The 12958-nt window shown below is 42.3% G+C and overlaps 2 protein-coding genes across 5 annotated transcripts in view; one reads left to right on the forward strand and one right to left on the reverse strand.

Moving 5' to 3' along the window:
• EFHC2 (EF-hand domain containing 2) overlaps window positions 1–12958 on the reverse strand; it is a 192382-nt gene that overhangs the window by 128547 nt on the left and 50877 nt on the right. The gene's annotated exons all lie outside the window — the stretch shown is intronic.
• Window positions 1293–4193, forward strand: LOC106006046 (putative deoxyribonuclease TATDN2). Its single transcript, XM_045089202.1, has 2 exons — window positions 1293–1524; window positions 1697–4193. The coding sequence occupies exons 1-2, from the start codon at window positions 1293–1295 to the stop codon at window positions 3730–3732; spliced, it is 2268 nt and encodes a 755-aa protein (XP_044945137.1). The 3' UTR covers window positions 3733–4193.

The following is a 12958-nucleotide window of genomic DNA, read 5'->3' on the forward strand; positions in this document are numbered from 1 at the left end:
CCTAAAATAAATTATAATCCCAAATACATACCAGATGGGATTACCAGCTTAAATATAACAGATCCACCCATGTAACCACCCTCCAAACGTGTGTGTGTGTGTGTGTGTTAAAGCCTTGAAAGGGAGGATGACCATCCTAGGTTTAGGAGGAAAAAGAAAACTATGAAAGAAATAAATTAAGATTTGAGTAGAAAAACAAGTTATAACCTCAAAAAAAGAAAATGTAAGTAAAAAATAAACACACTAACAAAAAAACCTGAACATGATTATTTATTTTATAAAAATATATTTAGTTAACTTTGAAAAGACCCTTAAAAAGATGAAAAAATGGACTTAAAATTCACCAGAGGGTCAATAAAAAAGGAAAAATGTTTGCTCTAAGATATTATCAGATGAGAGCGAATTAAAATGAGGCAGCAGTTTTGTTTCTCCTATAAAATGGGCCTGGTGGGATTATTCATCATGGATGGGATTTTAAACTACTACAATTCTTCTAGGCAATGTACTGCTATGAGGAACCATTTTTAAATTCCTATACTTCTCAGGAACTCCATTTCTGGGCATGTAGCCCAAAGAAACAAACCAAAATATGGAGAAACATATGTGCAGAGATGTTCTTTGCAGTCTTTTTTTCCTTTTTTTTAAATAGAAAAAACTCAAGTGAGGGAGCCTAAAAAGTTAACAGAAAGGGAAGGGTTTGGTGAATTATGGCACATCTATGTACTCTGTGGAATATTATGAAGGCACTAGTATGATGTTTTCGAAAACTACAGAGCAGTAAGAAAAATACTTAGGATACGCAGAAATGTTGAGAGAAAAAAAACCACAGAACTGAAAATGGTAATATGCTATAATTATAACTATGTTTCTTAAAAGCATGTATATTTAAACTATGTTTTAACAACCATGTTTTCTAAAAGAATGGGGGGAAGAAAAGGAGCAAACAGCAAATGATGGTGGCAGTTCCTAGAGAAGCCTGGCTGGGCCACAGATAGAAGTGGGCTTCTGGACCACGGAGGCAAGGTGGAAGAGGCAACGGGGTGCTGGCGGGGGCAGGAGCACAGTCCCTTGTGTGTGGAGGGGGAGAGTATTTCCACTGGCCAAAACTAGTCGGGGGAGAGGGGGATAAGCCTCTCCTTTTGCTCCAGGGCTGTGTTGGGTCCTAGCCTAGGCTCCAGGCGCCCTGTGTGTGGTCCCCAAAGCACCCTACCGTCTTTTCAAGGGCTTTAACATCGGAAGGGCCTTGTTTTCCAAACCAAACGGAAGCGCTCTGTAGTCCCGGAAGTGCTTCGATGCCCTCCGGAAGTAGCTCTGTGAGAACGAGTGCTCAGAAATCTCGGAAGCAAGTTGTGGCTTGGGCGCCAGACCAAGCTTTCCCCAAATCTTGGATCTTCGCGATTTTTTCAGAGCGCTTTGAGGTCACGCACTCTGTTACAGGGCTTTGCCATCTCTGGAACACTGAGAACCATCATGGGCAGCTGAAAGAGTGGGGACGAGGTCACGAAGTGGCTGGAGCGGCGCGAAGTTAAGTAGCAAGGGCAACACTCAGGCCCCCCGGTTAATGCGGAGGCCTCTGGGAGCCCACTGATGTGTCCCCTCCAACTAGCCACCTCCTAACTCTGTATTTCCTTCAGGAGAGGCCAGTGTCCCCCACCGCCTGAGAACACAGAAAGAGACTTACAGCTTTCAAGCTGAGGTTTTTCAGGGGGTGCAGCCTGCCAAGGGAAATTCCTCCCGCCAACTCCCCAACCACCCCATTCCTCAGGACCAGGTGTGGGTGGAGCCTCTAAAAAACGCCTGATTCGAGGGAGCACTTGGGGCTCCTCCCATCGGCGGACTCCCCTCTGCTCCAACTCTCCTGGGCTCAGCCCCTCCCTAGAGGAAATGGCTTCTTTCGAGGAGGCCTACCGCTTTAGGAGCAGTTCCAGACAGAGTGCCAGTAACTCCACTAACTCTGAATTTGCAGCCCAGGCTGAGGGTCACAGTGATAAGTCCGAGGACCCAAACAATGTCAGGAGAAAGAGTGCTACACTGCATGACCAAAGCGCTCCATTCATCTATGGGAAGGGTATCCAGGGCACCCAGGGAAAACTGATGCCAGAAGCAGAGGAAGCTGTTGGTGCAAAACCCAGCAGAAGAGAGCATCTCAGCCCTGGACAAAGACCTGCCAGGGTCGTCACCTTCTCTGCTCCTCCGAAAAAGCAGCTGCCAGCCCCCGAGGTCAGAGTGGAGAAGGAAATGATAGCGATAGAAGTCAACAGTTTTGGTAATAGGAGAGTGATTATGGATCCGCAGGAGAAACCCTGTAAGAAGTTGCCAGGTGACAGAACGGTGCTCAATTTGGAAAAAGGCTGTCCGGTCCCCAAATTTCTAGACAGACGTGACTGTTGTTCAGAGATCCAAAAGCATCAAGAAAGGGAGGCAATCGCTGAGCGCCCCTTTTCACTTAGTCACCCGCCTGGTGTAGAAGAGCTAGCTGCAGCCAGATTCCCTCAGGAGAAGCCAGTCTCCTTGGGTTTCTCAAGAGTTTCAAAGCCTCCATCCTTCACCACTGGTGGTGTCCCGGACCAACCTCATTTGCACAGGGGTCTGCGGCAGGCCTATACCAGCTACTGGAGCAGCAGTCCCCAGCCTTCTTACTCTCCCTCTGTGGGCAGCAGCAGCGACAGCACACCCCAGGCCGGGAGGAACAGCCGCAGCTTTCTCAGTGATTATCCTTCCGGCTCAGAAATGCACTTCCAAAACTGGTCCAGAGACTGGAAGGCATTAGAGGAAGGTCCATCCCTGAACTTTCATGCCTCTCGTTTCTCCAGAAGTTTAGAAGCCCGGGAGCAAACCGTCCAAGAGGAGACCACATCATATCCTTTTGGAGAATATGTGTCTAATTTGGGGCCCAGATGCCACTGGAATCGAGGCCTAGGTCATGGTTTCATTGACACCCATTGCCACTTGGATATTCTCTACTCCAAGCTGTCTTTCAAAGGGACCTTTAGCAAGTTCACAGAAATATACAACTATACCTTTCCTAAGGAATTTCAGGGCTGCATCTCTGATTTTTGTGATCCTCGCACACTAAGGGATGGCCTCTGGGAGGAGCTGCTGAAAGATGATCTGGTTTGGGGGGCCTTCGGCTGTCACCCCCATTTTGCACGTTACTACAATGACACTCAAGAAAGAAAGCTTCTGTACGCCTTACGGCACCCCAAGGCCATAGCGTTTGGAGAGATGGGCTTAGATTACTCTTACAAGTGTACCACCCCAGTTCCACAGCAGCACAGGGTATTTGAGAGGCAGCTGCAGCTGGCCGTGTCTCTGAAGAAGCCCCTGGTGATCCACTGCCGAGAAGCTGATGAAGATCTGCTGGGCATCATGAAAAGAAGAGTGCCCCCTGACTACAAGATCCATAGGCATTGCTTCACGGGCACCTACCCGCTCATCGAGCCCCTCTTGAAGTATTTTCCCAACATGTCTGTGGGGTTCACAGCGGTCCTGACCTACTCTTCTGCCTGGGAGACCCGCGAGGCTCTGAAAATGATCCCACTGGACAGAATCGTTGTGGAAACTGATGCGCCCTACTTCCTGCCTCGTGGGGTTCCCAAAAGCGTCTGCCAGTATGCCCACCCGGGCCTGGCCCTGCATACGGTTCGAGAGATTGCCAGAGTCAAAGGTCAGCCTCTCTCCTACACCTTGGCCATCTTGCGCAAGAACACTAGTTACCTTTACAATCTTTAAGCAAAGAGGGTATCGTCAGGAGTCTTCCAGGAAAGGGGGATGAACAGCCCAACAGCACAGACTTGGTTTGAACTCTGCCTGTGTCCCAAGGTCAAGGACGTGTTCAGCGAGTCCACTGGGACAGAAAGAGACCATAATAGGATGCTGGCTTCAAAACCTTTTCATGAGACTTCTGCTTCCGGCTGGTAGGGTGGGGTGCAAAAGAGTGGAAGGAGGGTAGGGGGGAACTGCTCTCAACGTTATCAAGGTTTTTCTCCTCCCAGCCAAATTGTGCCAGGGTAGGCAGCAAAGAAGAAAGTGTTCCATAGGGTCAGTGGGTTGACTAATCCAAATCCCTGTTCTCTGCCGCCTGGGTTTTTGAGCAGTTAGCGCATAAAGTCACCCTGCTTCCTACTTGCCCTTCCAGAAACAAACAAACAGCAAAGAAGGATGAATTTTAAAAGTAAGCTAGGTAATTTGTTCTGTTGATTCCCACAATGTATTTGTTATTATAGGAATTCTAGAACCCATATGGTTTGTTCTTAAGTTCATAATTCAGTGGCTGTGCAATTTGCAATTTCTTATTTCTAAAGATAAACCAACACTAGCATTTCGTCGCAAAGGAAATCGATTTAGATAAAAATTAGTCTGTTAATAGTCAGAATGGGCCGGGTGTGTGATGGGGGGAGCTCTCCATGGAGGAGCTTGGAGTGATGGGAGCCAGAGCAGTCGAATCTCAGAGCAGCACTGAGATGAGTTTCATATCTGAGCTGAACTCCCGACGCTTGTATAACCGCACCCCTCTCACGTAACCAGTATATTAATAGCAACTGTTATTCAGATTGCTCTGACTCTTAACAAGGCCCAACTGTATACCACTGAGAACTGCTGTTCTCCCGAAGGACAGAAACGGAGAAGAGCTTCAGGTGCCCACTGGGCAAACAGCCGTCCTTCCTGTGAGATTAAAAGGAGCCCACATATTTGAGTTCCAAAATCTAACTCTGCAAGCCAAAGCACACACCTAAATCCAGGAGTCTCTTGATGAAAATAGGCCCAGCATACTCCAGACTTCTCTAGATTCCTGTGGGCCCATTTATCCAGTTCCAGAAAAATCTGCCGGCTCCTCACCATCTGGTTCTTAGCTCAGAAGTCTCCTCCACAGAGAAGCCTTCCCAGACTACCATGTACATAGTGCTCCCCTCACCTGGGGAGAAAAAAACTGCTTGGCTTCCTGTTTTGATTTAATCCTAGCACTCAGCACTGTCTGCAAATTGTGTATTTACCTGTGTGTTTGTTGGTTATCTTCCCCACTAGGTTTATAAGTCTTGTTCACACCCCATACACCTTGTACATATACCCAATGTTAGAATAGTGCCTGGAACAGTGCAGGCACCCAGCAAAGATTTCTTGAGTTAACCTATGAGTGAACAACAGACTCCACCGACCCCTGTGAGTTAATGACAATATTTAAGCAGGGGGTCAGATATTAGGGAGAGAAGAGAGAAAGAAACCATCTTATTTCTAGCACCCCTCTCTAACTTAAAAGGCAAGGATTAAAAGGCAGCCATATTCTGCTGTTTAGAGGTCCTCCATTAAAGAGAAAAAATATCAAGGTGAGGCCCTACCAGGAACTTGACAGTTCAGCTTTCCGAAAAATAACACTGAGTAGGTCACAGACTTTTCCCCTTTGCTGGGAATCCATTCGGAGAAGGAGGAATTATCAGTGTAAGAAAGCTGTAAGTGCTTTACTTTGCTTTAGTAGGACCAAAAGAAGTTGATGCGATGAAAAAGGTGCAAGTTGATTATATTTTCATGACAGCAAACCTTCAGAAACGAAGCCGGTGTTTGAAGAAGTTGTTTTTTCTTTTCCCCATTTAATGTACACTGTAAATAGACTTTGCACAAAGTGTGTCCTTCGACCCACAGGAGCCCTGACCTTTTCATAAAGGATTGCCGGAAAGAAGGTTCTGTGGACACACGTAATGGGGAAACACTGAGTACTACAAAATTTAGATTTTGGTGGAGGGGGGAGGAAACTCACATGCCCTTTGATAAGCTAATGTGAGCCACAAATCCTCAACTTCCTCAAAGTTAATTCGTTGGATTAAGTTGAGGTACAATTCAACAAGCTAAATTCTTTGGGCACGCCAGCTTGGAAAACGTGACTTCAGGTCACACTTCTGCTGTTGCGGTCCCCTTGTCACATTGTGGATGTGCCTCTATTTCTCACATCTTCTTTCATTTCCCTCTCTCACTGTATAAGATCCACCGAGAACAAAACATCATTTAATCTGATCCTAGCAAAGTGATGTTACCAAGCGGGCATTTTAACAGTGGGTCCGAGTGAACAACAGCATATCTAAGTACACATTCCACAAGATAAAGAGATCGTATGTATATAGCAATGAATTTTCCTCTCCAAAAAGAAATGGAGAAAAGACAATCTTCTTACCTGCATAGATTATATTCGGCTGTGTTTCTAACACACAGGAGAGAGCCTTGCCATAATTCAGCTTTATTTCATTGGGAATGAGAGTGAGCAATGTAGTTTTTTTTGTTGTTTTTTGTTTGTTTGTTTGTTTTTGTGAGTGTAGTATATCCAGAGTGGCCCAAATCAAAAATCCAGATCTTCCTTATTTCATGAATGTACTAAAGAGCACTTCGTCTATTCATGTTACTAGTAAAAACAAACTATCAAAATCTTGTGATGGAGATGTGCAAAATTTGGGGCACTCTATAAATGGCTTTCTAGTGATAGAGATCCCATTGAACCTCAAAGAATGATTAGAATTCGTATGTTTGCATGGCTCTTCAAAATTGGTGGGTCTGCTCTCACACTCTAGAGGCTTCAGAGAGCCATGAAGGCAACCGGTGATCTAGAAATTCAATTTGCCGTTAGTGGTCTCTGGGCTATTGGTTAGCCCAGAGTCACAAGGCCTCTTGGGCCCATTACCAGGCTCCCTGAACCCTGGCACTCCTTTGACTGCATGTCAATATTTTGCTGCTCTTAAATTTTAGAAAGGCAGCTCTTTTCTACCTTTAAAAAAGCTCCACTTAGAGAAAGATTTTGTTGTTTTAGTTAGTCTTTATTCATATGCAAAATTAGTCCCTGCTTATAATAGGATTTTTGTGACAACTCAAGAGCACAAAGTAGAATAAAAAATAGGCCATAATACTTAGAGACAGTCACTTTAACAACCGGAGTGGCTCCGTGGCAGTGTTCTTGGTATTTCTGTAGTTATTGCCAATTCCAGTATTGTAGTCTTTGAATCAGTTTTGCTAATGTTTACTAGAACTTTCATTTCATAGTTAGCATAAGTTAGACATTTTATTTCCTCTGAATTTGTGATTTAAATACATTATTTTGTACATCTTGGTTTGCTATCCTGAGCAAATGAGCTACAAGTTTACTAATTCTGCTGTCTGTTCTAAAGATTCAACTCTTAGACTTTTTATTCAAATCTATTCTGTTTATGGTTTTTATGAAATCCTGACCCCACTCCCCTTCAATTGCTGGATGATCTGTTTTATTGTGTTGGGTTTTTTCCCCTAATGCCTTACATTAAATGCTTAGTTTATTTTTAATTTTGGGGGAAAGAACAAGGCCATCCAATACTATAAATCTGCCTCTAATTGTAACTCTGTTCTATCTATAGGATTTTTTATTTTCATGAAATTTACTTTTCCACTGTAAAGATTCATATATAAAGTATTACCAATATATGAACAGAGAAGAACAGAAAGTACAGGTTTTTCTGCTACCTGGAGCCCACTGTTTTGTTAATGTCTTCCCCTTAAGGTAACTGTGATTATATAGCTATGTCAAATTATATGTACCTTAAAAAAAAATGCATATGGTTTCATGCCCATACTTACTGAAGATTTACATGCTATAACATCCCCCCACAGTGGGATCTGGTGTATTTTTCTTTCTTTCTTTCTTTTTTAATGTAGCTAGAAACACAAATCTTGTATTTTTTTTAAGCAAAGCTAAAGAAAGAACATGTGCAGGTCCTAGGGAAAGACAATATAAAGATAAGCTTTTTTTTTTTCTTTTGACTGAGGGAGAGTTTCCCTGTATTCATTATTTTTAAAGAATTTTTAATTGAAGTATTAATTCCAAAGATTAGTATCTACTGCAACTTATCTAAGTAGAGAAAAGTAATAGGTTTTTCTTTTTTTAATCCCTGTATTGTATTTGGGGCTCATTTCATCTCATCGTTGTTCATTATAATTTTATCTTTCAATAAACATTTTAAAATGTTGTCATGTTTTGAAGTTTTTATTTTATAATCATAAGGTTTCTATTGCTCATCACTAATCCTTTTATTTCATAACTTCACCATGGTTGAACTGTTTAATTTGCTTTATAATTGGCTGGAGTGCATCTTCGAGCAACTTCCTCAGGAAAAGTACGCGGATGGCGTATTTATGAGAAATCACATATCTGAGAATATCTTTCCACTGCTTTCACTAATGAATAACACCTCGGCCGAGTCTAGTATTTCTGGGTCACAAACATTTTCCTGTAAAAGTTACAGACATTGCTTCATTGTCTTCTGGCATTTAATGTTGCAGAGAATTCTAATGCTAACTTCTGCTTTGGGGGTTAAACTACTTTTTCTGATCAGGATGTTTGGTAATTTCTTTGCTTTATCCATGAAATTAACAGAAAAATTGCCAAACTGTATCAAATTATTTTTCTCTCTTCTGCTACGTTCTCTGGTACATGGTAAGGACTCAGTCTTCAGGTCTATGTTTTTTTAAAGTCAAGAAGGTGGGATCTGTTTTTATTATTTTCGTATAATATGCTTAATTGCTTTGGCTGCTTTTAATATAGCTTCTAATTCTTTCAGAACTGTCTGTATATGAGAACTCTGCTATTTGTCCGGCCTTCCATTACGCATCTCGTGCTCTTAGAGCTGACCTTGCTTCACATTGAGGGAGAATTTCTCAGGTTTGCCTTTACCATCATTCATCTCATTTTCTCCAACGTTCACTTTTTTCTTTACCAATATAATGCATCTTTGAGTTCCCTCACACTTCCTTCTTAAGCGAGCTCCTTTGCCTTTCTGCCTAGAGTCTTATTCAGCAATATTTTAAATTTATTCTCTCGCTCTATTTTCTTCCTCCAGCTTTCACCCCCCAGAGATTGCTTTCACTGCTTCCTTCATTCTGTTACTTCCGTGCACTCAACAGAAAGCACAGAGCAAATTGTTATTAAAAGTATTCATTTTTCCTATAGAAAATATTTTTCTTCCTCTGCCTCTTAAATACTCTACTCTCCTATATTTACATCGCGGGCTTTTCGGAAACCTTATGTTGGCTTTCTTTGTTCATTCTTGAACAAAGAGCCATCTATCCAGACTGGTGTTTTCCCCCAAAACAGGGTGGGTAGGATTCCCCTCTCCCTTCCTTCACCAGCCATTCTGAGGTTTTTTGATTCCTCCTTCCACTGGGAGGCTGGTTGATAGAAATTCACATACAGCAGGTTAAGAGAAGTAGGGAGGGAGGTGGCGGCCGAGAGTAGTTCCCTAGGGGGAAAACTTTCCCATTTTCCATATAAACATTTTCTAAATTGACCTGACCTCTGTCTACTCCAGGAACAGAGCCAGTCTTTCCTGCAAACCGCCTGTGGCGACAGAGCCATACCCTAATGCAACTATTCCTGGGGCTCCGCCTGACACTCCTAAGCCACCTATGGCTGTGTAAGTGAGCCATGTGCAAGCCCCTACAGGTGGTCCTAACCGCCCCCCACCTCAATTCTTGACACTTTTTTTTTTTTTAATGAAGTGAAACTGCCACGTTGTTGGCTTAAGTACATTTCCTCAATATGAGCCCATCTGCACTACACCTAGTGGAAATTCCTCCAAGATTTCAGCATAAAGATGGACCTACCACCCCCAACCTCCAACACTAATAGGATTTCTCCATATTTTAAAATGTTGCAGTCATTTTAATTGGGACTGCGAAGGTGAAGAGGTTCATCTAAATATCAAAGCTCAAGTTAGAATCTCACTCCAAATTCTCAATTTTTTCCTCTCACTTTTTTTTTTTGATAAATTTATGTTCCTATGGATACTGTGTTTAAATAGGCATATCTTATTTTAGGAAAATTCAACTTATACAATTCTGAATCTCATTTAGCTTGCTGAACACAGAAGAGGGTCAGTAAAGGTAAGTTGAATGACAAAAAATACAAAATAGAGAGAGATGACTTCTAAAGAATTTTTTATTACAAAAATATTATCATCATAAATCTACTTATGATCTGTGCTCAAATTTTTCATAACTAAATCTAGGGTTTAAGATGAAACACACCTATATGGACAGTGTAAGCATCCATCAAATTTATTTTTACTTGTCTGCTGCTTCTTAAGACCTGATTTTATGATGAATAAAAGGGAAAAAAGATGTGGCTAGAATATCAGAACATTCTTCTTGTGGCTTTATCACTAATTAACCATATAACTGGTGCAAACCACTGAAATTCCTTTGTTTGCTGGTTAACCTTTCAGCAAAAAATTAGAAAATCAACACTTCCTAACCACAGGACAGTGCAACACTATTTAAAGGACCAAGAAAATTATGTATATATAACAGAGCTTTGGAGAGAAAATGAATGTATAAAAATACTGAATAATATATAAATCAGTGTAGGATGGAAAGCTGGAAGCTTAAAAATACTGTCAAAACCACATCTAAAATAGTCTTTTCACATCCTTATGGAATCTATTGAGCAAGGCAATTAAAAAAACACTTGATATTACTAAGAGTAAAGGTTCATATTCACTGCTTTAAGTCAGACATCCTGGGAAAATAATTAAAACTAGAAGGGATCACACCTCATCCAAAAGAAATCATGTTGTGAATCATGGAGTTTCATTAACTGAATAGAGAAAACTGAATATCGAAATATTCAGTATAAAATATACAAAAGAAAAACAGCACCTACAATATAAAAAATAAAGGGAAAATATATTTGGTAAAAAATACATATAATTGACATTTACCAAATGTGCGTGTGTGTGTGTGTGTGTGTACGAATTTTTTTTTCTCCCAGAGGGAATAATATGAGAACTGAGGCAAACATGCCCCCTTATGCCACCATATTGAGATACATGCTTCCCAGGTGGGCTTCTACCTGAAAGAGTCAGAAAAAAGATGCTTAGGAAGGATGACTTGTGTGTTCTCTTCCAATCAAAATAATCCATTCTGTAATTCTAGTAATTACCCAATAAACTGGACTCCCCAGTACACTGGACTGCCCTACGGGTTTCAAAGTTTGTGATTTTTACTTCCCACAAGTGCATCAACAGCTGAGACCACAAAATGGATACTCAATACAAGAAAGGCTCCTTTATCAAAAGCAAAGTAATACAGACCAAGTGAGTTACAGAGCACCTGCCAAATTCAAACCTGTGTGTGGAGGGTAAATGTCTCAAGACAGTCTCTCCAGCTCTCAGGATTGTATAGTCAAATAAGGGAGATGAGATTACATGCAAATAACTCCAAAGCAGGGTATGGTATCTCCAAATAATTATAATGCATTGGCTATAAAGCAAAAAGCCATTAGAGATTCAATAATATTTTTAATTTTTTAAAAAAAAGATTTTACTTATTTGACAGAGAGAGAGAGAGATCACAAGTAGGCAGGGAAGCAGGCAGAGAGAGAGGGGTGGAGAAGCAGGCTCCCTGCTGAGCAGAGAGCCCAATGCGGGGCTTGATCTCAGGACCCTGAGACCGTCACCTGAGCCGAAGGCAGAGACTTTAACCCACTGAGCCACCCAGGTACCCCTCAATAATATTTTTAAAAATCCATTTGGTGTACCTTGCTGAGTCCTGCTATGTGTCAGGCACTGTGCTAGACTCTTGAGATTCAAAAATAAATGAGAAATTGGCAGCATTGGTCAAGTAGTCAGAATGGATCAGACAATGTGTTTGGTGCTTTTATGCTCTACCTCATTTATCCCTCACAACACATCAACAACATAGGGGATTTTGTGATCATTGCTTTACAGAAATCGAGGTTTAGGATGCTAAATAATTTACCGAAGAACTCAAAATAAGAGAATGGGATAGCTGGGGTTAGAAATCAAACTTCCTGGTTGCCTGGGTGCCTCAGATGGTTAAGCGGCCGCCTTCGGTTCAGGTCATGATCTCCGGGTCCTGGGATCTAGCCCCACATGGGCTCCCTGCTTAGCGTGGAGAAGGGGGCTGTCTTCTTCTCCCTCTCCCTCTGCCTCTCCCCACCACTCAGGCTTTCTCTGTCAAATGCATAAACAAAATCCTAAAACAAAAAAAGAGAAAAGGAAAAGAACTGAAACTGCCTAGCTTCAGAGGCCACAAACTAATCACGGTCTCCCAAACTGCCACAAAACCCCAGTACACTTCAGCTCCATGGAAGACACAGAGAAGCCTAATGGGGCTATTGTAATAGCGTTTCAAGGTGCTCCAGTAGGAGATGTGCCTAACCACCCAAGAGCATCAAGAAGAAGGCAGCACGTCCAGTTGGCATCCGAAATGGGTCTTCAAGGTTGAGAGATGGAAGAACTCCACATACGGACAAGTGGGTAAGGGCATTCTCTGCAGAGGGAACAGCATGTGCAAAGTTACAGGACCATGTTAGTGCTCCCAGATGGGCAGTCCTGTAAGTCTTTCTGTGTGGCCAAAAGCTGAATGGGAAAGGGAGGGCAGAGGTGATGAGATTAGCAAAGCACAAGAGTCAAAAGACTGGTGGTCCCTGGGTCACGCAAAGTTGAGTCAAAGGACTGTAGACGTTTTGGAAAGTTAACTCTGTAGCAGCATGGACAGTTGAGTGAGAGGATCAGATTGGAAGCAGGGACACCACTGAAGAGGCTGCTCTCCAGGGGAGAGACGTGAACTAGGAGAGCAGTGATAGCCTTGAAAAGAAGCGGATGGAATAAAGATTTCAGAGGGAGATGAGAGAAAACTTGGGTCGACAGTGACAGAGGGAGCACAATGGTGATTCTCTTATTTGCTTAAACATAAAAATATGTAACATCATGATGTAGCATTTAGATAATAAGCCAAACGTGCATACTCTCAGCATGATGGTTTATTCCAAGAGAAGACGGAGCGACCCACTAGCAACTGAAAAGTCCATCTCGTCTGAGATCTCTGAAGAAACTGTACAGGTGATCCAAATTTATGCTGTACATACACTTCCTCCAAAATGCCTTTCCTCTTCTTTTCCAATTTTCAATAGTCTCTTCACTTCCTCACC

This window comes from Mustela putorius, unplaced genomic scaffold (assembly GCF_011764305.1).
Source record: "Mustela putorius furo isolate JIRA1106 unplaced genomic scaffold, ASM1176430v1.1 tig00003836_pilon_pilon_pilon, whole genome shotgun sequence".
NCBI lineage: Eukaryota > Metazoa > Chordata > Mammalia > Carnivora > Mustelidae > Mustela > Mustela putorius.

Bases quoted from the DNA above. Each gene is read 5' to 3' on its own strand.
- LOC106006046 (XM_045089202.1), top strand. From the start codon at position 1,293: ATGCCCTCCGGAAGTAGCTCTGTGAGAACGAGTGCTCAGAAATCTCGG. The intron at 1,525-1,696 runs GTTAAGTAGCAA...TTTCAAGCTGAG, and splicing joins AGTGGCTGGAGCGGCGCGAA to GTTTTTCAGGGGGTGCAGCC.